The sequence below is a fragment of the Perognathus longimembris genome, chromosome 1 (assembly GCF_023159225.1).
Source record: "Perognathus longimembris pacificus isolate PPM17 chromosome 1, ASM2315922v1, whole genome shotgun sequence".
NCBI classification, from domain to species: domain Eukaryota; kingdom Metazoa; phylum Chordata; class Mammalia; order Rodentia; family Heteromyidae; genus Perognathus; species Perognathus longimembris.
In genome coordinates this window covers 4,571,698-4,599,274 of record NC_063161.1, presented here as the reverse complement: position 1 = coordinate 4,599,274, position 27,577 = coordinate 4,571,698, and the positions used below count along the sequence as shown (strand labels likewise).

The 27,577-nt window shown below is 55.7% G+C and overlaps 1 protein-coding gene across 1 annotated transcript in view; it reads right to left on the bottom strand.

Moving 5' to 3' along the window:
• The window catches only part of Arfgap3 (ADP ribosylation factor GTPase activating protein 3), a 31,681-nt gene extending 4,898 nt beyond the window's left edge, over window positions 1-26,783 (bottom strand). Inside the window, exons 1-14 of the mRNA XM_048354271.1 lie at window positions 26,626-26,783; window positions 22,663-22,781; window positions 18,480-18,552; window positions 16,037-16,168; window positions 14,871-14,954; window positions 11,859-11,946; window positions 9,489-9,554; window positions 8,987-9,033; window positions 8,254-8,393; window positions 4,565-4,693; window positions 3,363-3,485; window positions 1,394-1,504; window positions 1,002-1,122; window positions 480-573 (exon numbers count right to left, since the gene is read on the bottom strand). Coding sequence (XP_048210228.1) covers window positions 480-573; window positions 1,002-1,122; window positions 1,394-1,504; window positions 3,363-3,485; window positions 4,565-4,693; window positions 8,254-8,393; window positions 8,987-9,033; window positions 9,489-9,554; window positions 11,859-11,946; window positions 14,871-14,954; window positions 16,037-16,168; window positions 18,480-18,552; window positions 22,663-22,781; window positions 26,626-26,694 — 1,396 coding nt within the window. The 5' untranslated portion in view covers window positions 26,695-26,783. The remainder of the gene's footprint in view (window positions 1-479; window positions 574-1,001; window positions 1,123-1,393; window positions 1,505-3,362; window positions 3,486-4,564; window positions 4,694-8,253; window positions 8,394-8,986; window positions 9,034-9,488; window positions 9,555-11,858; window positions 11,947-14,870; window positions 14,955-16,036; window positions 16,169-18,479; window positions 18,553-22,662; window positions 22,782-26,625) is intronic.
• Between the last annotated feature and the right edge of the window lie 794 nt (window positions 26,784-27,577).

The following is a 27,577-nucleotide window of genomic DNA, read 5'->3' as shown; positions in this document are numbered from 1 at the left end:
GGGGGGGGGGGGGGGGGCCGATGGCCATGCCTCCCTGCCAGGCCTGCCCTCTGCGGGGACCTCACAGAACGCTCACGGGTCCGTCCCAGGCTGCCCAGCCGGGACAGCCAGCACCGCGGCCACCGTGTGTCCTCCTCCTCGGGGGCCACCTGCTCCCGCCGGCTCAGAGGCCCCCACGGCGCCCCACGCCCGGCCTGGAGTCCAGCCGAGCCCCGCGGCACGTGCCAGCGCCCTGCTTGACAGGCGAGCGGCACCAGGGCCCCACGCGGCGTGCCCGAGGCGCTCGTCCCCAACAACACCCGGGAGGGCCGGCCGGCCCGGGGCTCCCCCCCCCCCGTCCTTCCCACTCACACAGGACACAAGGCCTGAGCTGGCCGCGGCTTGGGCAGCCCAGCCAGCACGCAGGGGCCCGCCGTGGGCCGTCGTGGGCCGCTGGGGACACCGCGGGCGCCCTCCCCACCCCCAGGGCCTCAGCTCACCTGGCGCCTGCTTCCTCTGCTCGTCCTCGAACAGATCCGCCGAGCTTATGGAGGAGCTGGCCGACAGCCTCTCCAGCCGAGCCCTGGTCTCGTACTAGGGAGATGGGAGGGGCACATCAGGACCCCGCCCGGGGCGGGGGCGCGGGCGGACCTCTCCCGGCTGTCCCGCTCCCCACCCAGGGGCCCTGCCAGGCGCCCGTCCCCTCGGGTGGCAGTGGGTCACCCCTGTGGCCACCGCGCAGGGCGGGCAGGGCAAGGAGGGCCCGGCGCTCGGGAGCTTAGTCTTCATTTAACTACGGCGAGCTGTGCTGCCTGGATTTACTTAGATGCTACTGACTAATGGCTGTCCAACCCCGAGAAGAAGAAGGGAAGCAGGACACGGAGCCTGCCTCCATCCTGGCTCTGCGTTCGGGGCGGGGGCCGGGGACAGGGGCCCCCTTCTTCCCTCCACGCCCCTCTCCGAGGGCCTCCCTTGGGCTCTTCCTGTTCCCGGGGTCCCCACGGGGGCCCCACGGCCCTCACATCAGCCTGGACTTGTCTTCCGAAGTACATGTCCGAGGAGATGGCCTTGACGTTGCCAAACTTCTTCTGGGCCTCGTCGGTGTGGGGGGCGGGCTGGTGGTCCGGCTTCCGGCGAGCGGGTCTGCGGCGGGAGGGTCCACGGTGCTCCGGTGAGCTTGTGGCCGGCAAAGGCGCTTCGCACTCAGACTTGAGTTTCGCCAGTGCCGGGGATTGAACTCAGGGCCCCGCCCCGGCGAGGGCCCGAGTGTGCAAGCAGGACCTTCAAATGGGGCCAGGTCCTGGTGCAGGGCACCCCGGCCCGGGGACTCGCCGTGTTTCCGGGGGGGGGGGGCGCCCTCCGCCCGCGGTGCCCGCCCCCGCCCGCTGCCCCGCCGGCCCCGCCGGCCCCGCACCTGTCTGCAGCGCCGGCGCTCTTCACCGCCGCCTCGGGCTCCCGGCCGCTCTCTCTCTTCCAGTACGAGTCCGTCCTGTCATCCCAGCTGGAAAAGGGCTCATCAAAGTACCTGCGGGGACGGGAGGGGCCAGGGGCTGGGGGGGGGGGCTCACGGGGGCCGCTTGCCAGGTAGGAGGACCACACGTCACCCCCCCATGTGTCAGGGGCAGCCACGCGACTAGATGTGGCCGGGGGACAGGTATGCGTTCTGTCTTCCTCTTTTGCTGGTGCCAGTCCTGGGGGCTGAGCCGGAGTCTGGGCACTCTAAACTCTTTGGCTGAAGGCTGGCCTTCTACCACTTGGGCCAGACTCCACTTCCGTTTTTTGCTGGTTAACTGGCAGCAAGCATCTTTTGGGCTTTTCTGCATTTCCGTCCTGGGCTGGCTTTGAACTGTGACCCTCGGATCCCAGCCTCCCGAGTAGCTGGGTTACAAGTGTGAGCCCGGCAGAGGCCTTTCTAGTGACCGCTCAACCCGGCCTGCCCTCTCTCCGAGGCCGCGGGAAGTCAGGGTGCACCCTGGGACGCCCCGGGGACTCTACACAGTTGCTCTCGGGGAGCTTTTCTCTGCGGCGTAGAGCCCTCGAGGGAGGGTGAAGCGGGTCACGTGACTGGCTGGCCTGCACACAGCGCACCGGTCGGAGTCCCCACAGGTCACCCACCCAAGTTCTCCAAAGAGCCGGGGGCCGTGCTCGCCTTCTCCTTGACTGCAGCCTACCCCGAGGACGGGCTCTGTGCTCCGGCCGCCCTGAGCCTCCCAGTGGTTGCCGTGTGGGGACGGGACGGGGCCCGCGGCGGGGACGGGACGGGGCCGCGGCCGGGCCCCGGGAGGCCTGCACAGCCTCAGGCCAGGCGAGCCAGGAGGGCTGGGGGAGCTGCCGGTCACTCTGGTGTTTACACACTGGAACAATGGTGGATGGGCTCCGCCTGATTATTTAAAGAGGAACAGCACTGCTCCATAATTCATAATCTACAAGGTCTAATGGCTGATGAATAATTTGGAAGTAATAAGAGCTGTGGCACTAATTGGCTGGCTTTCAGGGTCTGTCCGTTCCGCTCCGGTCCTTTCAAAGGACCTGCCTGTGCCCTGCTCTGTGGACAGTGGTCACCAATCAGGGAGAATGAGAGGCGTTCTGTCCCTAGTCACCCAGCACAGGACAACCTGGTCCACATCAACACAACATTTGTTCCCAGGTGGCTAACAGTAAACAGCCGTCTCCATGGCAACAAGGCCTTTAGGGCTATTGTGGTAACAGCTTGGATAGAATTCCTGCCAGCCCTACAGGGCCATACAAGGCCCAGGAGCCCCGGGGGGTGGGGGTGGGGTGGGGGGTGGTAACCACCGGGGTTCACTTCCTCCCTGCCGGCCATCATGGAGAGGCGGCTAGCCTGAAGCCCCGGCAGCGACAAAGACAACCGGCCCGAGCCTCTGACCCCGGGCTCCACTGCCCCCTGCAGGCACCGGGCGGAAACGGCAGCAGGCGGTGCAGAGCGTTTTCCTGACCTCTCCTGACATGACTCAACCGGCGGTTTCCAAATCAAATCACAAATGAGTTTTAGCTGGTGTACAATGGACTGAAATCCTTTTCAAGCGCATGACTGGAAAGAATCCCTATTTAACTGAAACCCACGCCTCACACAGGATACCAAAGGCAGGCAAGAAAGACAGCGAGCACCGACCTGGTGCAGCTCCAGCTCCACTGCTGAGGTTTTCGTTTTTTTTATAGAATACCAGGCCTTAAAATAATTGGAGATATAATGTTTAGGGCAGATATCAATACTCTACCTAGTTCCTTCCATACAAACTTCAATAGGAAAAGAAAGAACGTCCTAGCTAGTCTTAGCTGACATCTGCTTGTGTGTCCTATTTCTGCGAGGTGTAATGAGAAGGCTCTGGGCTCTGTGGCCGCGGGCAGGGATCACAGAGTACCTGGAGCTCGAGGAAAAGTACGACTCGTCGCTGTCCTCCTGGTACTTCTTTCTTGGTTTTGCCAGGGTGGGAGACTCCTGCTCTATGATCTGCATATCTGACGTCACCGAGTGTGAAACACCACTTGAGAAAAATAACAGGAAGAGTTACACATACACGTCGTTCATAAAGACTTTAGTCTTCTTTGGGGTGGGGGGAGGATTACTAGGGGTTCATAGCATACAAGTAGGGGCTGTTACTTGAGCTATGCCCCTATCTCTTTTCGGCCAGGCCAGCCTGGACTATGATCGTCCCATTTGCTCTTCATGCATCGTTGCCCAGTTGCTAGTTGAGATGGGAGCTTGCTAGCTTTTTGTCCCAGCTGGCTTGATCTATAATCCTCCCAATCTCCACCTCCCAAGTAGCAGGGATTACAAGCATAAGGTACAACATTCAGCTATTTTTGTCGTTAATGTTGGTCATGGGGCTTAAACTCAGGGCCTGGGCACTGTCCCTGAGCTTTTTGCTCAAGGCTAGCACTCTGCCACTTTGAGCCACAGCGCCACTTTGTTTTCTGGTGGTTACTTGGAGATATGAGTCTCATGGAAGGCTGGGAACGTGGCTTAGTGGTAGAGTGGTAGAGTGGTAGAGTGGTAGAGTGCGTACATGAAGCCCTGGGTTCGATTCCTCAGCACCACATAAACAGAAAAGGCTGGAAGTGGCGCTGTGGCTCAAGTGGTAGAGTGCTAGCCTCGAGCAAAGGAAGCTCAAGGACAGTGCTCAGGCCCTGAGGTCAAGCCCCAGGACTGGCAAAAAAAAAAAAAAAAAAGTCTCACGGACTTTCTTGCCACAACAGGCTTTGAACTGCGATCGTCAGAGCTCAGCCTCCTGAGTAGCTGAGATCACAGGCTGAGCCATCGGGGCCCGGTGGGCTGAGCGGATGGGATCTCTGTGGGGGCGACTCCACAGACGCGGGTCACGCGCTGCCCACGCTCACGGCATTGGCTGGCATGGGCTCAATGACGCTGTCCCCGTTCCCTCGTCTCAGAACCTCATTAGCGGTTTGGTTTGTCGTGCTCCACGGAGGAGTGGCAGGGAGGGGAAGGCAGCAGGAAGTGAGTGGAGCCCAGGGTGCCCCCCCTCCCGACCCCCGGCCCCCCCCCCCCGTGACCCCCGTCAGGCCGCCCCGCCCTGTGCGGGGGAGGGGAAGGCGGCTCGCATACCCCCTGCAGGCCCCAAAGCCCATGCCCAGCCGCTCCGTCTCCGCCTCGTTGCGGCCGGTCACTCCGGGCTTCGCATCTTTCTTCATGTGAAGCTCGAGATCCTGATAGGCTAAGCGCAAGGACGACACACTGCCAAGAAGAACACACGCTCCTTCAGTGTGTGCAGAGCCAAACCGTGGGGCTTTCCACAATGACCAGTTACCAAGACAAGGGCTGGGAATGTGGCCTAGAGGTAGAGAGCTCGCCTCGTAGACACGAAGCCCTGGGTTCGACTCCTCAGCACCACATATGTAGAAAAAGCCGGAAGTGGCAATGTGGCTCAAGTGTAGAGTGCTAGCCTTGAGCAAAAAGAAGCCAGGGACAGTGCTCAGGCCCTGAGTTCAAGCCCCAGGACTGGCAAAAAAAAAATCAATTGGTCCTCTGGGTGCTGGTGGCTCAGGCCTGTAATCCCAGCTACTCAGGAGGCTGAGATGGAGGTTCAAAGCCAGCCAGGGCAGGAAAGTCTGTGACACTCTTATCTCCAATTAACCACCAGAAAACTGGAAGTGGAGGTGTGGCTTGAGTGGTAGAGCACTAGCCTTGAGCTGAAGAGCTCAGGAACAGCACCCAGGCCCAGAGTTCAAGCCTCAGGACTAACCCCGCCCCCCAAAAAAAAAACACAAAAAAACAAACCAATTAGATCTTGCTCATGTTTTTCTGAAAATAAAACAAATAATTATTGTTCACAAAGAACACCATGCCTCTATTGACAACAGCAGTAGTATTACATCCTATCAGGAAGCTGCAAGAGAATTTTGGGGTCTTGACAGGTGATAAACCCACCTCACGAGGGTTTGCAAGTTATCATCCATTTCACAAAATCATGAAAAACGTCATGGATGTCTCTCTAGAGAGACATGGAAGGTTTCTGCAGTTCCACAAATGTGTGCTGTCCTCAGAGTGACAACAGGATTTCTCCCGAGGAAACGAGTCTGCCCTTGCTCTCCTGTTAAGTGACACAGCAGGACTTCTGTCTGCTTTTACCTTAGTATTATTACAGAACAGACCAGGGCTATCTTCTTCGTTAGTGTATATATAATGTTCTTTCAAGTAGAACAATTGGAAGGCAAGGGGGTCTTGGTGGTCTTTAAGACCATGCACAGAACTGGAGGAGCAGACTCTCCTGGAGGGAAGCCAGGAAGTCGCTCTGTTAGGGCTGACCTGAAAACTGGAGTAACTAAATGTAAGTCTTAGTGTTAGAATTAAAACAGCTTCTACACCCTGGTGATGACTCAATGCTAGAGGGCTGCACCTCCACTCATGAGACTAGTTCCTTGTAGTTTGACATTTAAAAATGTAGGAAGCGCTTGTTCCTCTCTGTACCTGGGTAGCAACCATGGTAACCGACAGTAAAAATGATCATAGTCATAGACTATAGAAATAGCCATAATAGTAGTAGAAATGCCATGGTAACTGTCAGGTTGGTTTACTTATGATTGAGTACTGGATTGTTTTAGCCCGCTCAAGCTTGCTTAGTGGTAATGGGGAAACATGGTCTCAATTGTTAGGATAAAGTTGGTTCTGACGCAATATTCTGCTTCTGTAAACGGCTTGCTTAACTTGCTCTACCCCCTGCACTAACCCCCTGCATCAGTGCTACGTGACCACCTTTTGTCAATTCCTGATATCGAGGCCAGTTCCTGATATCAAAGCCAAAATAGGTAACTGAAAGGGTAGATAGCCAATGGAAATAGGACAAGACTTGCTTGCTCAATGCCATCCAATCAAGTATCTGCCAAGTTGAAAATACCCTGCCCCTGTTGTAATCACAATAAAAACCCTGCCTATGGGAGGGTCGGGGCTCTCAATCCAGATCTGCTCCGTCAGGCCTCGGGGTCCTCAATGGGGCCACTTCCAAAGGCAGTTCCTAAGATCTGCCCGGCCGCATCTCTGCTCTTGTGGTGTATTCTCCGCGCTAAAGAGACCACGATGTGGCTGCCGGCATGAGGACGCCCCCGCCCAGGCCCTCCTGTGTCCCTGGCCTCCTCCTCACTGCGGGAGGGAGCTGTCCTGGCCGCTCTGCCCTGAAGGCCAGCGGAAGTGTGACACTCGGCCTGGGCGGGAGACTTCCTGGTAAGCGAAGGGCGAGTCCGCGGCAAGGCCGTGGGCCTGGCTCAGTGCTGCCCCCTGTGTCCCGCGGGAGAAATAGCCGCCCACTTCCCACCTGAGTGGCGGGCGCCGCCTGCGGAGCCCCACGGCCTGCTGGGAGAGGCGCTGCCTGCGGAGCCCCACGGCCTGCTGGGAGAGGCGCCGCCTGCGGAGCCCCACGGCCTGCTGGGAGAGGCACGGGAGCAACCGTCAGCCAAGCCAGGCTCTCCAACCAACCTGGAAAGGAGCTGCATGTGTTCGTAAACAGCACTTCACACTCAAGATAAAGGAGAGAGAATCTGCATGGACATCAGGAAAAAAGAAACGCCCCAAAACGGAATTCATCGTCTGGGTGCTGTCCTTTAGCTGCTTTTGCTCAAGGCTGGCAGTTCCACTTCCGGCTTTCCCTGCCCAAACTGGCTTCAAACTGCAACCCCAAGACCTGAGCACCGCGCCCGGCTCCTTCTCCGGAGCACATGCTTTACCATTCCTCCAGTGGTAGGGAGAGGAACGGGCCGAGTGAGGGCCAACCAGCCAACACCCAGCTTTCGGTTTGACTTTCTGAAGGACTGCCCGGGGTTTTCTCGTCTCCTTCCTCCCGCCCTCCCCCCACTCTCTTTTTCTTTCTTTCATTGGTCCTGGGATTTGAACACAGGGCCTGGGCACTGTCCCAGAGCCTCTTTGTGCTCAAGGCCAGCAAGCGCTCTACCTCTTGAGCCACAGCGCCACTTCAAGCTTTTTCTGGGTAGTTTACTGGAGGTAAGAGTCTCGCAGATATTGCTGCCCGGGCTGGCTTTGAACCATGATCCTTAGATCTCAGCCTCCTGAGTAGCGAGGACTACAGGCGTGAGCCACCACTGGTGCTGGTGGACTGTCAGGGTTTTTCTACAGCAGCTCAGTTTACATTGCTTCCGATGAAGTTGCAGTTTCGTACAGCCTAGCCCCAAAGTCCTTGCTGACTACATTTTTGGGGAGTGCTGAACCTGATTTTTGGGGAACCCGATCTCCTGCCAGTTAAGCATGTGTTCCACGCCTGAGCTAACTCTACTCTGTGTCTTCTTTTCTTTTTGTCAAGTTGTGGGGCTTGAACTCTGGGCCTGAGTGCTGTCTCTGAGCTCTTCAGCTCAAGGCTAGCGCCACTTTCAGGGTTTTCCAGTGGCTAATTGCAGATAAGAGTCTCAGGGACTTTCCTGGCCAGGCTGGCTTTGAACCATGATCCTCAGATCTCAGCCTCCTGAGTAGCTAGGATGACAGGCGTGAGCCACCAGCGCCCGGCTCTCCCCGTCTCTGTCTGTGGCCGCCGTCACTGGACCGCAGCTCCACGCCCTGTGGTTTGGATCTGCATCTTCCTAGGCCACCCGTGCTCCGTACCTTTCATCTGCTCTGGCCTCCCAGCTATTTCCCGGGCCCCCGGTGCCGTCCCTCCTGGCCTCTGGGCCAGTGCCCTAGGCTCTTCACACAAGGACACGCTGCCTCTCCCTGCACATGCTCCCGTGGAAGCATCCAGAAAGCAAGTCCAGGGCTGCTGGATGCGAGTCGAGCCATCATGGAGCTGAACTTACACAGACTCCTCCTTGGGCGCCGCCTTGGCCTGGTCCTCCCGCTCCTTCATCTTGTCCACAGCCTGGGCCTGCTTCTCGATCTCGGTAAAGCTGCTGTTCGCCAGTTTCTGGGCTCCTAGGCTTCCCTTTTTGGCCCCAAGCTGGAAGATATGTAAGAGCACTGAGTGCCCTTGAAAGCCCTTGGAACTGCAGGGAACCGAGGCCGGGCCCCGAGCCGCCTGCCCACGACACAGTGACATTCATCCCCTGCTTCATCCCGGACCGGAGGGCTGGCCCCGCCGGCGCCCGCCGTACACAGGCCCCACCGCTCACGCCAGGCAAGCAGGCCGGCCGCGGCCACGCGGCGTGGGGAGCCCAGCTCAAGGCCTGGCCCCGACCTCCCGTCCCCAGGAACATCACGCGGGGCGGCGCATCCCTGCCACGGAACCCCAGGGCCCCCCCAGGGCCCCCCACCCAGCCTGCTCCCGTCCCCTCCGCCACACAGCAGGGCAACGCCTCCTCCTCCTCTTCTTTCCTTTTTGTATTTTGTCATCGACACGGGGAATGTCAACGATACATTCTAGAAAACGACTGTGTGACAGCCACTGAGTGAAATACAGCTGTCCAAGCCACATTCATTATACTGTATCTTCATTTATAACGTTAAAAATCAAAGATAACCGTCCCAGGACCCAGTGGCTGTGCAGGCCTGCGCCACCCCCAGGGCTGGTCTCACAGGGAGCGTGGCACTCACCCCTCGCTTGGCCGGGTTGGGTTTCTTCTTTATGATCGATGACACTTCTGCCAAAAGGAGAAACTCAAGTCAGACCGGCGGAAGGCCAGCGCCATCGCTCCCCGCGGTGACAGCGGTGGCCGCTGTGCAAGGGGGATCGTGTAACGCGTGCAGATTTCAACGCGCGATTCCATGACGATGACGTCGGAAAAGCAGGAGGAGGAGCAAACGGCACGCGTGAGGCCGCGGGGGGCCGGACACGCTGAGCTCCGCTCTTACTTCAGGGGTCTGGATGAAGCGCAGTCAGCCAGCGGCAGCGGCTAAGGGACCGCGCGGGACAGGCGCACGCGCACACACGCGCACACACACACACGCACACGCGCACGCACATGCGCACACACACGCGTACACACGCGCACACACAAAGCCGAGACAACAAGAGGGAACGCAAAATCAGAAATCTTTCCCTTTTTTTGGACTGCATCTTCCCCTGCAGGTCAGATGACGGCGCTCCGCGCGTTACCTGGGGCAGCCTTCCCCGGGGCGCCGAGGCCGAGGCCGTCCACGCTGGGCCCTGGCTCCGCTCCACCTGCGAACGCACAACGCCGCCGTCAGCGCGCGCCAGGCGCGCTCCCAACCTGCCCTCCGTTCAGGCCGCGTCTCGCCCCCCTGGCTCTGCCGGCCATCGCCTTTCTTTCCGGCTCCATACTTGTACACACAGCGTACGCGTGAAGCCCAGGCTGACCTGGAGCGCGGGCCCCTCCCTCCCGCCCCGGCTTCCAGGTGTGCGGGGATTGCAGGCGCGTGCTGCCTTGCCCAGCCGTGACCCTAGTGGACTGGGCGTCGCGGGTGACTCCTCTCTGCACGGGTATGCAGTCATCCACTCGCCAGCTCTCCTCTTAGTTCCCATTCTCCAGTCAGGAGAAAGCTAATCTAAGGTACAAGGAAACAGGATCCTTTCTTCTTTGGGGGATGAGACCGGGATTTGAACTCTTGATCTGAAGCTCTCACGCTCAGCTGGCGCTCTACCACCTAAGCCGTGGCTCCCATCCCTGGAATGCTTTTTTTTTTTTTTTTACCGGTGGTTTTAAAGATCAGAGAGGCGAGCAGTCTCTTTGACAGACGCTGTGCAGAGGTCTCGCTTGCGCTTGGGCATTTTACAATGTTTTCAGCACTCCTCCCCCTCCCCCACGTCAACACTGTCAGGTGTATGGATGCTGAGAGGCCAAGTCACCGTTGACAAGAAATGCGCCCTCTCTCCTACGCCACCCGAAACACTACCCTGGTTAAGGAGCAAAGTAAGGCTGCAGGTCAAAGACATCTCTTTTTTTTTGCCAGTCCTGGGGCTTGAACTCAGGGCCTGAGCACTGTCCCTGGCTTCTTTTTGCTCAAGGCTAGCACTCTGCCACTTGAGCCACAGCGCCACTTCTGGCCATTTTCTTTATATGTGGTTCTGGGGAATCGAACCCAGGGCCTCATGTATATGAGGCAGGCACTCTTGACACTAGGCCATATCCCCAGCCCGACATCTCTTATTTTAATGTTTACTTTAAAAATGGCTAAGGCAGGGCTGGGAAGATGGCCTAGTGGCGAGAGTGCTTGCCTCGTATACATGAAGCCCTGGGTTCGATTCCCCAGCACCACATAGATAGAAAATGGCCAGAAGTGGCGCTGTGGCTCAAGTGGTAGAGTGCTAGCCTTGAAGCAAAAAGAAGCCAGGGACAGTGCTCAGGCCCTGAGTTCAAGCCCCAGGACTGGCACACACACACACACACACACACACACACACACACACACACACACACAGGTACGTATCTCTCCACTCCTTTTCCTTCTTTCCTGCAAAGCCTTGTCTTCCAAGAGGGCTTGTTCTCACTGAGAGGGCTGTCACATCACAGCCTTTTGCTGGTCAATTGAAGAGAAGACACTCTCAAATTGGTCTGCCCAGGCTGACCTCGGAACTCAATTCTCAGATCTCAACATCCTGGGATTAGGAATTACGGGGAAAACATTATATTTTTGTTCTTAACCTTCTGGCTAACAAAAGATGCCCAGGATTAAAACGGAAAGAGCTACTTATACACATCACTAAAGTGATATTTAACATGCCAGCGATGGAGAGAAATCACTAGGTGTCAAGTACTTACATAATCGTTTTAGATTTGAAGCCTTGTTTTCTAATTGCTAAGGTAACCCACACTCATGATAGAATCCAGACACTTTAACACCGTGTTCAGCAGAAAGAGACTCCTCAGCCACCTCACTCTTGCGAGTTAGCAGCTGGAGTGTGCCTTCCAGTACACCCATGTTGTGGTTCTACAAATATGATCTCCTATGCCATGCTCCGTCATCCTTGCAATCTATCCTAGATGTTTCTTCCCACTAACACACAACATTTGACATTTAAATTTCTGGGCTTGAACTCCAGGCATCACACTCTCCCGTGGGCTTTTCCGCTCAAGGAAGGCGCTTTATATTTGCGCCACACTCGTGCCTCTGGCTTTTTTTTTTTTTTTGCCAGTCCTGGAGCTTGAACTCGGGGCCTGAGCACTGTCCCTGGCTTCTTTTTGCTCAAGGCTAGCACTCTGCCACTTGAGCCACAGCGCCACTTCTGGCCTTTTCTATATATGTGGTGCTGGGGAATCGAACCCAGGGCTTCATGTATACGAGGCAAGCACTCTTGCCACTAGGCCGTATCCCCAGCCTCGAGCCTCTGGCTTTTTACTGGCTATCTGGAGATGAGGAGTGCGGTGGATGGCGTCTGTCTGGGTGGACTTCATGGGAGAGCCTCCGATCTTGGCATCCTGGGCAGCTAGGGTCAGAGGCGGGCCCCAATGCCTCGCTGTGGCCTTCATTTGTGACAGTTTCCCAGCATGCCACGGTGGTGGGTTACCTTCCTTCCTCTCTGCTCTGGCGTCCGCAGCCCGTGGTGTTACAGGAAATGGCTCTGGCTTTGCTGACACCTGCATTTCACCGCTCACCTGCAACAGGTTTGGAAAAGTCATTAGCAGACAAAGCCAGAGCACCATCATCAAAACACACCGGAGCTGCATGCAGAGATCAAGAACACTATGGTTCAAGAGTAGCGGGGGTGGGAGTGGGGGTGCGGGGGGGGGGGAATGCAGCTGGGAATGTGGCTTAGTGGTAGAGTGCTCGCCTAGCATGCATGAGGCCCTGGGTTCCATTCCTCAGCACCACATAAACAGAAAAAGCCGGAAGTGGCACTGTGGCTCAAGTGGCAGAGTGCTAGCCTTGGAGCAAAAGGAAGCCGGAGACAGTGCTCAGGCCCTGAGTTCAAGCCCCAGGACTGGAAAAAAAAAAACCAAAAAAGCAGCCTAGGCAAAAAGTTAGTGAGGCCTTATCTCATCAAAGATGCTGGAGGTGGCAACCATACCTGTGATCCTAGCTTGGAGGGAGGGAGGCAAGAGGAGGATTATGGTCCAGGCTCGGGGGGGGGGGGGCGGGTAGTGTGAGACTTTGAAAAATAACTAAAAGCAAAAGGGCTTACGCATGGAACAAGACCCTGAGTTACCAAAAAAAAAAAAAAAATCCAGTATCACCAAAGATTTAAAGATTTTTTAAAAGAAATAAAAGAGAACCAGCATGCGGAAGTGGGTAGGGGGTTATCACGAAGTAACTAGCCACTGTCTCTCTCTCTTTCTTTCTTTCTTTTTGGTTAGTTATGGGGGCTTGAACTCAGGGCCTAGGCACTGTCCCTGAGCTTTTTCACTCAGGGCTAGTGCTCTATCTCTTTGAGCCACAGCTCCATTTCCACTTTTCTGGTAGTTAAATGGAAATAGGAGTCTCATGAACTTTCCTGCCCGGGGTTGGCACTGAACCGTGATCCTCAGGTCTTGGCCTCCTGAGTAGCGGGGGTGACAGGCGGGGGCCGCGGGGGCCGGGCACCGGTCCGCAATGTGAATTCGTCCACTTCTCAGCGACCGAGCGCGGCGTTCTCTGTCCAGCGCCTGGCTACACAGCGGCAGTGCACCCCGGGACACCACCTCACCTTCACATGCTGCTTTTGAAGCAGGATCTCGGGGGCACAGACTGACCTCACAGTCCTTCGCCTCTGCCTCTCAAGTACGGGGTTAGAGGTGTGGCCACCATGCGTGGCTTTTAGGAACTACGGATGGTTTTCAATAATAAACGTGCGTGTGCACTGTAATAGCAAAAAACCAACAAATGGAGATCTAGCAGCTTCTTTGGTTTGGATCTTAACTGTCCCTAGAGGACTCTGTGTCAAGCTGTGGCTCCCAGCCAAGGCCCTGGCAGGTGGGAGAGGTGGGGTCTGCCAGGAGGTTCCTAGTGGCCTCCAGACCCTCGGGCGGAAGTCCTGAGGGGTGATGGGAGTCCAGCAGTGAGGTAGGGGAGGTCCGCATCTCCACCACCCACCATGGTGTGCAAGGAGCAGGCGACCATGGGCCAGGACCTCCAACCCCAGAGCCGGAATCAATCTGTTCTCCACAGGAATTGATTATCTCAGGTGACAAACACAGGAATGTACACATTCCATCATTTTATTTATTTATTGCCAGTCCTGGGGCTTGAACTCAGGGCCTGAGCACTGTCCCTGAGCTTCTTTTTGCTCAAGGCTAGCACTCTGCCACTCGAGCCACAGCGCTACTTCTGGCCTTTTCTGTTTATGTGGTGCTGAGGAATCGAACCCAGGACTTCCTGCATGCTAGGCAAGCGCTCTACCGCTAAGCCACATTCCCACCTGTTCCATTTTAACTTCAAAAGTTAAAGTGGACTAAGCCCCCTCCTCCGTGAGCCTAGGGGAGGCCGGGTAGCTAACGGCGCTGGGGCTCCGCCCAGAGGTCAGCCTCCACTGCCTTTAAGGGCCCGCCGGCGCTTCCAGCTTTGCACGCTCCACCTTCCCTTTGCAGGGTGATTTGGGCAAATGCACAGAAGTTCTGCAGATCATCCAACCCCAGAGACGGACCACTGCCACCCACCCGCAGCCCTGCTGCAAGCTTCTCCAGGCCGGGTCCTGGGGCCCCGACGGCCTTTCACCGCACAGGGGCGTGAGGCGAGCGCTGTGTCAGCTCCCGGCACTTCCTGCAGCCGTAGCACACTCCAGCACGAGCGGCGGCCACGTGCAGAATGGGCCTTCCCCATGGAGGCAGAGGTCTGCACTGGAGCCCCACAGGGGAGCAGTTAAGTAACGCTGGGCGGCCCCGCTTCTGCACACCTCATGAGGAGGTCATTTCCACCTTGTGCAAGGAATAGCTCAAGCTTGTCACAGCAACGTAGCCTCTTTCCAAAGTTTTGGGTTTTGAGTAAAAAAAAAAAATTATTTTGGGCATTGGGAATGTGGCTTAGTGCTCGCCTCGCATACATGAAGCCCTGGGTTCCATTCCCCAGCACCACATATATAGAAAACGGCCAGAAGTGGCGCTGTGGCTCAAGTGGCAGAGTGCTAGCCTTGAGCAAAAAGAAGCCAGGGACAGTGCTCAGGCCCTGAGTCCAAGCCCCAGGACTGGCAAAAAAATAAAAATAAAAATTCAGTACTAGAGCTTCATACCAGCTAGGCAAGCGCTCTATCACTTGAGCCATGCCCTCAGCCTCTATCTTCACTGAAATATTTTAAATGTACACTTTTTTAGGGGTGGGGGGTGATGGTCCTGGAAAGTGAACTCAAGGCCTTGTGTCCTCACTTGACTCTTTGGCTCAAGCCTGGCACTCTACCGCTTGAGCCACTGCTCCATTTCTGGCTTTTGCTGGTCCATTGGAGATAATGATTGCAGACAGACCTTTCTGCCCTGGTCTGCCTCAAACTGTGACCCTCTGTCCTTGGCTTCCTGCGAAGCTGAGCTCACTGCCATGAGCGCTGGCTGGAAATGCCCTTGGAGTAACTTGCAGAAGGAGCGCACCTTCCAAGTGCACGAAGCGCGATACCTACCTCAGGAGACACGTGGGAGGCAAAGAAGTCTTCCTCCTTTGGCGGAGGGGACGAAGGCGGGACCACGCAGCTGTCAAGCCACAGCTGGAAGAGAAACCAAGCGAGGCTTAGCACACATCTGCCCACAGGGGCGCAGGCTCTCCCTGACACCCAGAAACGGCCCCTGAAGATGGGGACCTCCCTGCGTCACGCCACCGGCAGGGCGCCCGGGCGACTGTGGCAAGGTCTGCCCCCAGGGACAGAGACCCTTCCCTACCTAAGTGCAGGTCCCAAGCTCCAGGCAGCCCCCAGGGTCTCCACCTTCTACCCAATGGATTAGCCTACCCGCCCAGTTTGCTTGTGACATCAACTCGGCAGCTGTGGGCTTTTCAAGTTCATTTTCGGGCAAGAGGAGAGCAGTAAAACGAGCCCTGTGAGGAGCAGGCCACGAAGGCCACACACGGGGCCTGTGGGCGACGATTTAGTTACAAGGACCTGCGTCCCAGCTCCTGGGAGCTGTGTTTGGCATTGGCTTCGACTCCTTGGGGGGAAGCTCAATGTCACGATCACATACGTGTGCGCGCGCCTCCGTGTGTGTGTGTGTGTGTGTGTGTGTGTGTGTGTGTGTAAAGCTTGAGCTGGGTGTCGATGGCTCACATTTTAATCCTTGCCACTTAGGAGGCTGAGATTTGAGGATCATGGTTCAAAGCCAGCCTGGCAGGAAAGTCCATGAGACTAAACACTAGAACACTGGAAGTGGAGCTGTAGCTTAAAGTGGTAGTGTGCTAGCCTTGAGCAAAAAAGCTCAGGGACAGCGTCCAGGCCCTGGGTTCAAGCCTCATGACTGACAAAATGACTTTTAAAATAGTTTGCTTGTTTCTTCTTTCACAGTGGGACCCAGCGCCTGCATGAGCACCGAGTGACCCCCCCCCCGCCGCCCTCCCCCCCCTCCCCCGCGCCTCCAGCGAGTAGCTTTAAATAGGCTGTGAATGGATCCCTTTGGCGGAGGGGGGAAGGAGCCTCCCTCCCCACTCACTCCCACGAGTGAGGCTTCAGTGCCAGCTTGGTCAGGGCGCACTGAAAACTTCCCGAGCGCGACCGGCTCAGGCTCCCGGCTCAGCAAGACTGAGCCTGGATCCTGGCATCTGCGGGGGGGGCGGGGGGGGGCTCGTGGCCCCGGGACTCACGTCCGTGCCATGCTTCCGTGTGGCCTGCGAGGCCAGCGACTTCACTCTCTCCCGGTACAGCTGGGCGCTGCGGCTGTTGTACTTGGCGTTGGTGTCGTTGGTGGTGCAGCCGTGTTGGTGGAAAAAGGACGACTAGAGAGGAAACGCAGCAAATTAGTAAACACCACAGGGCGCTGCACACCCTGACTGAAAATGCTGTTTCACAGAATGGGGGGGGGGCGGGCGTGTTAAAAATGCTAGTGCAAATGAAAATAAATCTTTTCTTTATGTGCTGGTTCTGGGGCTTGAACTCAGGGCCTGGGCTCTGTTCCTGAGCTTCTTTCGCTCAGGACTATCGCTCTACCAGCTTGAGCCACAGTGCTGCTTCTGGCTTTTTCTGAGTAGTTCATTGGAGATAGGAATCTCACAGATTTTCCTGCCCCGGCTGGCTTCAAACCATGATCCTCAGATCACAGCCTCCTGAATAGCTTCGATCATAGGCACGAACCACCAGTGCCCAGCAAATGAAAATAAATTTTAAAAAACTTAATTAAAAAAAAAAGTCAGGGGCTGGGAATATGGCCTAGTGGTAAAGTGCTTGCCTCCTATACGTGAAGCCCTGGATTCGATTCCTCCGCACCACATAGATAGAAAAAACTGCAAGTGGCTCAAGTGGTAGAGTGCTAGCCTTGAGCAAAAAGCATCCAGGGACAGTGCCCAGGTCCTGAGTTCAAGCCCCAGGACTGGCAAAAAGCAAAACAAAACAAAACAAGTCAGATACCACTGGCTTACGACTATAATCCTAGCTACTTAGGAAGCGGAGATCTGAGGACTGCATTTTTTTTTGTTTTTTTTTTTTTTGGCCAGTCCTGGGACTTGGACTCAGGGCCTGAGCACTGTCCCTGGCTTCTTCCCGCTCAAGGCTAGCACTCTGCCACTTGAGCCACAGCGCCGCTTCTGGCCGTTTTCTGTATATGTGGTGCTGGGGAATCGAACCTAGGGCCTCGTGTATCCGAGGCAGGCACTCTTGCCACTAGGCTATATCCCCAGCCCCTGAGGACTGCATTTTGAAAACATGTTGGGCAGAAGAGTCTGCGAGACTATTATCTCCACAATCAGCCACTAAAAAAACCAATGTGGAGGGCTGGGGATATGGCCTAGTGGCAAGAGTGCTTGCCTCGTATGCATGAGGCCCTGGGTTCAATTCCCCAGCACCACATATACAGAAAATGGCCAGAAGTGGCGCTGTGGCTCAAGTGCCAGAGTGCTAGCCTTGAGCAAAAGGAAGCCAGGGACAGCGCTCAGGCCCTGAGTCCAAGCCCCAGGACTGGCAAAAAAAAACAAACCAAAAAACCAATGTGGAAGTGTGGCTCAAGGGGTAGAGCGCCAGCTTTGGGCACAAAAAGCTCAGGGACAGCGTTCACGCTGTGGGTCAAGCCCTAGGACTGGTGCACACATGTGCATGCATACTAAATAGTACTAAAGTACAACTTGCAATGTGAAAAAGGAATGCCCTCCCTAAATGTAACTGGGACTATAAAGCTAGACAGGAGGCCTGCGCTCTAGAATGAGGCAGAGGCACCCACAGCCACCAGCCACCGCCGCCGCCCCCCTCCCCCGTCCCCCTCCCCCCGCCACCTCCGCCATTCCGGAGGTGGCTTTGGGAACTCTATCTGGGACTACTCTTCGTTCATGACCATCATCGATTTCTATTTGGGTTTGATAAAATCAGGTTTTTTTGGACAAGCTAGTCAGGAGCCCTGCTAGCCTTTACCTTGTTGGCTGCTACTCCTTCATGAGCAGAGTTAAGGCGCATCTTACAGTGGGGGGTGGGGTGGGAGGGGAAACGTGTGGTCATCTAGAGGACGCGCGTAGCAGGAATCACAGAACCTGCGTCTTAGCCAGGCTTCTGGAAACCTGCACGGTGACCTGACGCCAATCTAATCCACGCAGGTTCTCGTTCTCAGCTCATCAAACAGTTATGCTCATGGGGAAAGTGGCAAGCTTCTAAGTTAATATGTAATATGTGTGGCGCTTGAAGAACGTGTAGACACAGTGAGTGAAGTGCTAATGGAAGTGCACTCTTCTCTGGCTGTAAGCACGCGCTCATCCTGACACTGTGAACTCAGCAGGCTCCTCTGTATCCTCTGCTTTGCTCTGACCTTCTCGGTTCCTTAGCTCTGCGCTGACTTCCACAGGCCGGGTCTGCTGGCTACCCGTGCCCAGCACTCGGCCTGGCGCTTGGCGCGTAGCAGGTGCGCCGTGGTTTCGGGGCCATTTACTCAGATGTGGCGCTAAGACAGGCTGTGCCCTTGGCCATGGGCCCCAAGCTCACAGGGCTGATGGGGAGCAGGGGGAGATGAGGAGGAAAAGGGAAGGGAAGAGGGCTAGGGAGGAGGAAGAGAGGAGGGTGAAGGGGGAAAGGGAGGAAGGGAGGAGGAGGGCGGAGTCTGAGAGGACTTACCGCATTGGCATTCCCGCCCACTTGCATGCAGCGCAGCTGGAACCAAGACCAGTTGGAATCCAGCTCGGTGGATCTAGACAGAGAGAACACTTCTAAGGGCCGGCCCCTCTTTCCCCCGCCGCAGGCCACGGAGGACGTTTGCAAACAACAGGCCTGGGCTGTAGGATCCTCAAGGGCTCCCTGTCCACAGGAAGGGGAGGGCTTTGGGGTGGCGACACTGGGTGGGCAGCCAATGGGCTGCTGTCCTCTGCTGCTTCCTCAGGGATGCTACAGCTTCACCAAGCTGGGGGGGGGGGCACCCGTCACTATTACTCGTGTGCTGTGCCTAAGCCAGGCCTGTAATGTCCTTCCCCCCACCCCCCTTCTCTTCTTCTTCTTTTTTGAAATAGAACCTCACTAGGTAGCCCACACTGACCTTGAACTAATGGTTCTCCATGTGCAGGGATTACAGGCCTGTACCTCTACACCCAGCTCATTTTGTACGTTTTTTAATCAGTAAAAAATGCCTAAATGCATTTGCAGGGAAATGGTCAGATCTTGAGCAAATAATGTAGAGCGAGACAAGCCTAGAGCACCGAGAACAAAGGCGCATGGTCTCCCTGATATGCAGTTGTTGAGTGGGGGGGTGGGGGTGGAGAAGAGTAGAGATCATGTACTGTAAAACAACAAACTTCTTTCCAAATGGCATTTCCATGTTTGGGTCAGCGACTTTACATTATGTCTCTAAAACCAAACAATTACTCAATAAGCATAAAAAGGTCTAGGATAGACCTATCAGAGGTTCACAAGAGCTCAGCTGCTACGTACATATGATTATATAAGATGAGGCTAAGCAAAATGAACTCCAAGAGATGGAAACAGGAGGAGTTTATCGTTGTCGTTAGGTTTTACGTACTAGGTGAATTTCCTGTGGTATACCCCATGTGGTCACTGTATATTATTTTGGTACACTGGATATTGTATATATGCTTATCTGAACTAGGGAAAGGAAAGAAAATGAAGGAGGGTGTAACAAATATGACAAGAAATGTACCTTATTATGTAACTGTAACCCCTCTGTACACCACCTTGTCAATAAAATTTAATTTAAAAAATGCCTAACTGGGGCTGGGAATGTGGCTGAGTGGTAGAGTGCCTGCCTAGCATGCATGAAGCCCTGGGTTCGATTCCTCAGCACCACATATATAGAAAAAGCCAGAAGTGGCGCTGTGGCTCAAGTGGTAGAGTGCTAGTCTTGAGCAAGAAGATGCCAGGGACAGTGCTCAGGCTGTGAGTTCAAGCCCCAGGACTGGCCTAAATGTGGCTCAACTGGTAGAACACCAGCCCTGAGCAAGAAAACTGATAGTGTGAGGTCCAGAGTTCAAGGTCCAGTACTAGAGGGAAAAAAAAACCAAACATGAGCGCCTTCGCCGCCATGTGGCAGCTCATGCTGCGCCCCTTTCGCCCTGGCCTTTTTCCTGCCGCATCCACCGCGCTGCCCTCTGGTTACACACAGATCTTCCATTGTTGTTTTTGAATCGTTTATAAGCATGTGCTTCATCGTTATATTTGTCTGACTTTGGAAGGGTTGGCGGTTAACCCCGCGCCGCTCTGAACGGGTCCTGCTGTGCGGCCTTCTCCAGCTCTGGGCCGGCCCTTCCCTGGTGAGAGAGACGCCCGGAAGGGCTCAGTTCCTGGATGTGCGGCGCAGGGCCGTGTGATAGGAGGGGCGCCGCCGTGGGGACGTGGGGAGGAGCACGGCACAGCGCGCGCTGCCTCCGGTCCACCCATCGTCTGCTCTGGGTGGGGGGTGGCCCAGGCCAGAGCGGCTAACCACCTGCCTGGAGGGAACAGTGCACACGCGCACACACACACGCACACACACACGCACACACGCACACACACACACACGCACACACACATCTGAGCCAGGTGCCCGTAGCTCATACCCGTAATCCTAGCGCTTACGAGGCTAAGATGTGAGGATCACAGTTCAAAGCCAGTCTGGGCAGAAGAGTCCGTGGTGAGACTCTTATCTCCAATTAAAAAGCCGCCTTCTGTGATAAAGCTAAAGGACAGCACCTAGGCCCCGAGTTCCAGCCCCAGTACAGGCATAAACACAAACACAATTAGTATAATTGCCACCTGATCCAGCAATCGCACTTCTGAGTATGGGCCCAAAGGAGTCTGGAAGTGTTCTCAAAGAGGCCTTTGTAGCCCATGTGGAAAAGTGTACACAGCTGTGCACAGCAGCTCACCTGTGCACGGAGCCAGTGCGCGTGGAGGAGGAATGGGCAGGGCGTGGTGCTCCTATAAAGGAATAGTACCCGGCCTAGGAAGGAACTTCTGACCCATGGCACACACAGATCAACCTTGAGGACAGAATGCTAGGTGAAGGAAGCCAGTGGCAAATGACAAATACGTCACACCTGCACTCAAACGACACCCCTACAGCAGGGACATCAGGGAGAAGGCACAACAGTGGTCACAATTTTACAGGACAAAGAGCTGTGGAGATGAAAGGTAGCAGGAATGTACTTAACAACCCTGGACTGTGTACTTAACAAAGGCTAGGATGGTAAATTGTATGTGTATTTTACCACCGTAGAAAAAAATGGGATAAATAAATAAATGAAATTTCCCTGGCACCTCAACCCCTTCACATTGAAAGAGACAGGAAAGGGTACTGTAATGAGGACATCCTGGGTCCAGGGACTAAGACGAGAATGAAAAGGGGGAAATGACAGATACTCGGAAGCAAGGAAGAATACTTCCTTTTTCCTTTCTTTTTGCCTGAGCTGGGGTTTGTTGGAACACGGGGCCACACACTTGCTAGATAGGTGCTTTACCACTTGAGCCACATCCCACAACCTTTTTTTTTTTTACTTTTTTTTTTACTTTAAAATGCTAGCCTGGTTAGCCTGAACCACAACCTTCTGGATCTTTCTCACCTCCCAAGCATTTGGGACTGCAGGTGTACCCATCTCCTCTTTTCTTTTTTTCTTTTTTTTGGCCAGTCCTAGGCCGTGAACTTAGGGCCTGAGCACTGTCCCTGGCTTCTTTTTTGCTCAAGGCTAGCACTCTGCCACTTGAGCCACAGCACCACTTCTGGCCTTTTCTATGTATGTGGTGCTGAGGAATCAAACCTAGGGCCTCATGTATACGAGGCAAGCACTCTTGCCACTAGGCCATATTCCCAGCCCCTCCTCTTTTCTTAACAATTACCCACAGGTAGATATCTAAAATCGTTAAATTATCAAAATCTAAAGCCATGTTGTAATGATCATTATTATATGGTTTTTACACAGTAATACAAATGTCTCGCAATTGATTTTTATCATATAGACACAAATGCTCTTTGACGGCAACCCCATTCTGTCAATATTCCCCCCAAGTCATAATATAAAAAATGGAATTGCCTGCCATAATTTTTAATAGCCTGCCTAACCGGTTCCTTCCCGGTGTGTGTGTGGGGGGGAGTGCAAGCAGGAAATAGATGCGCACAAGGTGGCGGTGTCCGTGCTGGAGGGCCACGGATGTGGAAGGGGCCCAGGCGAGGGCGGAGGCGGCTGGGCCAGCCTAGCTGGGCCTCTGAGCCCCACTTCCGGGCCCCACGCCGGCCTGGGATCCTTTGGCTCTTATTTCCACCAAGTTCCCTCGCAATGGGCACTTTCCACCACCCCACCCCCCGCCACTGGGGGGGCGTCTTTCTGCAATGCCCACCAAGGCCCCTACAGGCTGTGGCCGCTGTGTCACTAGTGCGAGGCAGTTCACTCAGCAGAGAGCCAAAGCAGCCGCGTCCTCACCTACAGACGGGAGGACAGCGCCGCACACAGTCCACAAGGACTCCCTCGCGCAGGCTTTGCCCTTGGCGTGTCCTTGGGAGCTGGAGGGCTGACACCCATGCCAGGACTCCTGCCAGGCCGAGGCCAGCGCGGGTCCCCCTCAGCGGCACCTCTCTGCCCCCCCGACCTGCTTGATGAGAAGGGGAGAGGGTGCGCCCCCAAGCCCGCAGTCATGCCTCCTGCCTTCACATCACGGGGTGTCCTGTGAGATCTCCCTCATTTCCCAGGGCTTAGACGTGAGCCGCCCGGACATTCCCTTCATATCAAATCCAACAGTGTGGGCCGAGGGCAGGGGTGAGCTACAGGAAGTCCCGCCCCCCTGGGCTCCCCATCCCGGCCCCCAAAGGGAAGGCACCTACCGGATAAAACTCAGGTGCACACCAAGGGACCGGTGCGACCCCGAGCAGTCGATGCACAGGAAAACCCCGTAGGTTATGCTGGCCCAGCTGGGGTTTTTGGCGCCGCAATCAAAGCACACCTACATAAAAACAAAGTGAGATGTATTAGCGGATGGGTCATCGGATAGGCTGCAGACGCAACCGGCGTGGAGGCTACGAAGCCTGCACATCGGCAACTTCGGTGGCTAGAAAATCCCTCAGCTAGGTTTCTTAAAACTCTCAAATAGCAGTTTGTTTTAGGATAGTAATAATGTACATTGAATAAAATGCACTGGTGCTGTTACTGACATGGTCGGATTTGCATAGTACTCTGTGACTTCAGCTTGGGACACACTGGGGCCGACCCGGCCACTCCTGCCCCTGCCCCCGCCCCGGTCCTGATCACAGCTCTGAGATCACGTGGGAGCTCGACCAGGAAATACGCCTTGCCCGGCTGTCCCTCTGTCACGTAGAGGACTCAAGCCCAGCTCATCGCAAGCAAAGGACCCCCTGCCCGCCCGAGCCCCGGGAGCTCCTGGGGGTGGGGGTGGGGGTCTTTTCCTGTCACCTTTTTCTTTTTCTACTAGAACGGAGCCAGCACAGGCCCAATAAGAAAACGGTCAGCGAGTGTCTGCTGGATGGATATGGGTTTTATTCTTTATCTCATCGATCCTGGAACCTCTCAGTAAACAACATGCAACACTCTGAGGGCTACAGTTCAAAGCCAGTCTGGTTCAAAGGCAGTCTGGGAAGGAAAGTCCGTGAGACTCTTACCTGTGGCTTGAGTGGTAGAGCCCTAGCCTTGAGCTGAAGCGCTCAGGACCGTGCCCAGGCCCAGAGTTCAAGCCCCACGTCCAGTGAAACAACAACAAAAGAACCAAAAGAAACCCCATGTAGCTCCTCTCCATTCCATTCTGGAGAGAGCAGTGACTTAGTGAAGCGTCGTGGCTGTGGAGGGGGGCAGTGGGAGCCCCTGGCCTCTATTCCTCCCCTCTTCACCCCTCAGTGCCCCACAGCAAAGAACACCAGCGCACAGCCCAAGGTCGGCATCCAGGCCCCTGTAAATGGCAGCATACATGCCCTGTGCTTCCTACTAGGTTAACACATTGTAGGTGCTGAACCAAGTAGGCACATTGTAGCAACCAAGTTCAGAAACCTGACCCTGTGAATTGTAACCTTGTTGTAGCAGGGTTTTTTTTTTGTGTGTGTGTGTACACACACACACACACACTTGCGAGGGAGAGGGGGGCCCTAGGTACTCTTAGCTTTTTCCACTCAAGGCTAGCATTCTACTGCTTGAGACACAACTCTACTTTGGGCTTACTTCCCCCCACCCCCCAATCCCAGGTGCTTTCCCTGAGCTCCTTTTGCTCAAGGCTAGCGCTCTACCACTTGAGCCACATTGCCACTTGTGGCTTTTTTGTGTGATAAATTGATGGTAAGGGACTCACAGACTTTCTTACTGATGCTGGCTTCAAACTGTGATCCTTAGATCTCAGCCTCCTGAGTAGCCTGGATTACAGGTATAAGCCACTGGGTTGTTTTTCTTTAACCTCTTTTCTTAGCATTTTTTCGTACAACTCATTTTTTTAAATGTAAAAACAAAATTTTAAGGGCTTGTTGTTGCCCAAGTTTACAGACCATTAAACTACTTTTCATCTTTGTTCAAATCAATCAAATCTTTGTTCAAATCTTTGTTCAAATCTAATCAAATGGTCTCAAGCCAATGATCAAGAAGTAGAGCAATTTCCTGGGAAATATCAGGAAATGTTTTTTTGTTTTGTTTGCCAGTCCTGGGGCTTGGACTCAGGGCCTGAGCACTGTCCCTGGCTTCTTCTTGCTCAAGGCTAGCACTCTGCCACGTGAGCCACAGCGCCACTTCCGGCCTTTTCTATATATGTGGTGCTGGGGAATCGAACCCAGGGCTTCATGTATACAAGGCAAGCACTCTACCACGAGGCCACATTCCCAGCCCCAGGAAATGTTTTGTGAACAGTGATTTAAAATCATATTACAGATTATGAAACACAGCACTGTTCCTCACTTCATAATGAAAACAATATCTGCCATTTGTAGAAGGAGTTCTTCTTGGGCCATCTCCCTTGATTCTCACAATAGTCCTTTGAGTTAAATCCATTTCACACCCCTAATTTCAGACGATTAAATTAGGCAGAATTAATCTGCTTCAGGGTGACATAGCTAGAAAGTAGCAGAGTTGGGAGTAATAATTCTAAGGTTTTTTTTTTAAAGCCCATATACATCCCTCCAAAGTGTCTCTTGGTATAAGGGTATTGATTTCTTATTTAAAAGGGACACCTAAGCCAGGCACTGGTGGTTCACTCCTGTAATCCTAGCCACTCAGGAGGCTGAGAGCTGAGGATTGTGGTTCAAAGCCAGCCCTGGCAGTAAAGTCTAAGAGATTCCTTTTTTTTTTTTTTTTTTGCCAGTCCTGGGCCTGAGCACTGTCCCTGGCTTCTTTTTTCTCAAGGCTAGCACTCTGCCACTTGAGCCACAGTGCCCGCTTCTGGCTTTTTCTATATATATGGTGCTGAGGAATCGAACCCAGGGCTTTGTTCATGCTAGGCAAGCACTCTACTGCAAGCACTCTACCACTAAGCACATTCCCAGCCCTTTAAGAATCTTATCTCCAAATAATCACACATACACACACACACACACACACACACACACACACACACACACACACACACCAAACAAAGAGCCAGAAATGGAGCTGTGGTTCAAATGGTAGAAAGAACAGCTTGAAGGGGAAAAAACTAAGGAGCAGAGCCCAGGGCCCTGAATTCAAACCCCAGTACCTGAACACACACACACACATACACTAAAGGGACACTGTCCTTCGATGGGCTTAATTAAACAAAATGACTTGAACTTAAACAAAATACGTGTTGCTCTGAGATAAAGTTTCCACCTGCTAACTGTAGATCCAGTTACACAATGGACTGTAAGCCGAGAAATCTGAACTTCAAAATGATGAAAATGGCAAAGAATGGGCACTCAAGAGTTTCTGGAGACATCCCATGAAATCACCCTGGGCAACAGCTCCCTCCCTCCAGGGTTCAGCTTAAATCAGCTTGAATCCAACTTTCCAGGGGTGGCGTGGAGTGGCATTTCCACGCGCCCGCCCTGACAGATGTTCCCTCCGGAGGTGGCGGTGAGGCCCGGCGGGGCCGGTCCGGTCCACGGTGACCCGGCAGCCCTTTGCCCCCTCAGGTTCCACGCCACGCGGCCATCCGGAGTGAGCATCATCACCACACCAAGCTGTCAAAGTTCGGGGGGCGGGTGAGTCACCCCTGTCGGGAGACGGGGAAACTGAGGCTGCCACCTGGGACAGAGGGAACCAACCAGGCTCCAACAGGTAGCTCACCCCCACCCCGAGGAGGGGGCCGAGGGGCGGGGTCCGCGGCGGGGAGCGGAGCTGGCCGGTCTGGCCCGGGGTCCGCTGCCCCGGGGCCGGGTGCCCCCACCCCCACCCCCGTGTGTCCGCCCCACACTCGCTCACGGGAGCGGTGGGGGGGGGTGGCCTGGGCGCCCAGCCCCGATGCTCGCCCCCAGCCCTCCCGACCACCCAGTGTCTGCTCCCCCTCCAGGTGCCCCGGGGTGTCGGCTTCGACCCCCGAGGCCGGGCCCCAGGACCCGGGCCTCCCCGCCCGCCCCCGCCCCCGCCCCCCGCCGGAGCCCCAGGGGGTCTGACGGGAGCCCCGGGCGCCCGGGTTGTGCGCCCCGCCGCCCCGCTGGGGCGCAGGCCCGGAGCGGCGGCCGCGGGGGCCCCCGCCGAGGCCCGGCCGCCGCGGCCCCACAGTGCGACGTGTCACTGGCGGGCGGCTCCTCCTCCTCCCGGCCCGGCCACGGGCGCCCGCCGCCGGAGCCGCCCCGGGGCTCGGCCGCGCCGGGCAGGCCGGACACGCCCCTGGCGGCCGTTACCTTGTTGGTGGGCACCGAGCGGAGGCGCTTGAAGATGGCCAGGATGTCCTGCTTGCTGGGGTCCCCCATGGTCGCCAGAGAACCGCGGTTCCGCGCGCCCCGCCAACCGGGAAGAGCCGACTCGGAGCGGAGCGGTTGCCGCCTCCGGGAGACCTAGGAGACCGAAGGGGCGGCGGAAGGCCCCGCCCACCGCCACGCCCACCGCCACGCCCACCGCCACGCCCGCGGCCGGCGCTGAGGCCCCAGCCCCGCCCCTGACGCCGCAGGCGCACGCGCGGGAGCCCGAGCCCCGGGTAGGCCACGCCGCCGCTTTCCGAGCCTCCCAGAGCTGCGAGGCGGACGCTCGGTGTGTGCTCCGTCACCCTCGCCCGCGGGAGGCTGGGTCCGCGTCCTTCCAGAGGGCGCCTGGCAGAGCCGTCCAGGGCGGGGCAGGGCGCACCCACCGACTGGTGGGCCCCGTCCAGCTGATCGCCTTCCGGTCCTGTTCTCGCCCCAAGCCCTGAGTGGAAATCCAGTGGTCACATTGGGGTGTCCCCCCCCCGCCCCCCCACCCCTGCCTTGCTCTATTTGGAACTCAGGACCTCACTCTACCACATGAGCCACACCTTCCCGCTTTCTTTTGCTTTTGTTATCTTTACAATAGGGACTTGAGTTCTTGCCTAGACTAATGTGTACTTCCATTTAGGGCTCCGCAAAGCTGGGGTGACAGGTTGCCCCTCCTTTCCTGACACCGGCTAGTGATTGACAGAGACGTATCTAGTGCCCCGGGGCAGGTTTGACAGATTTCAAACCTGAGTCCTCGGGTTTCAACCCTCCCAAGAGGTAGGATTACGGGTGTAAAGCTGCACACCCATCTGAAGTGATTTTTCTCTTGTCAGTTTGTCTAGCAGGTTCCTTGAGGCAAAAAGTTCTGAGTCTACCAAGAAGTCTACGGGTGCCTTGGGGCGGGATC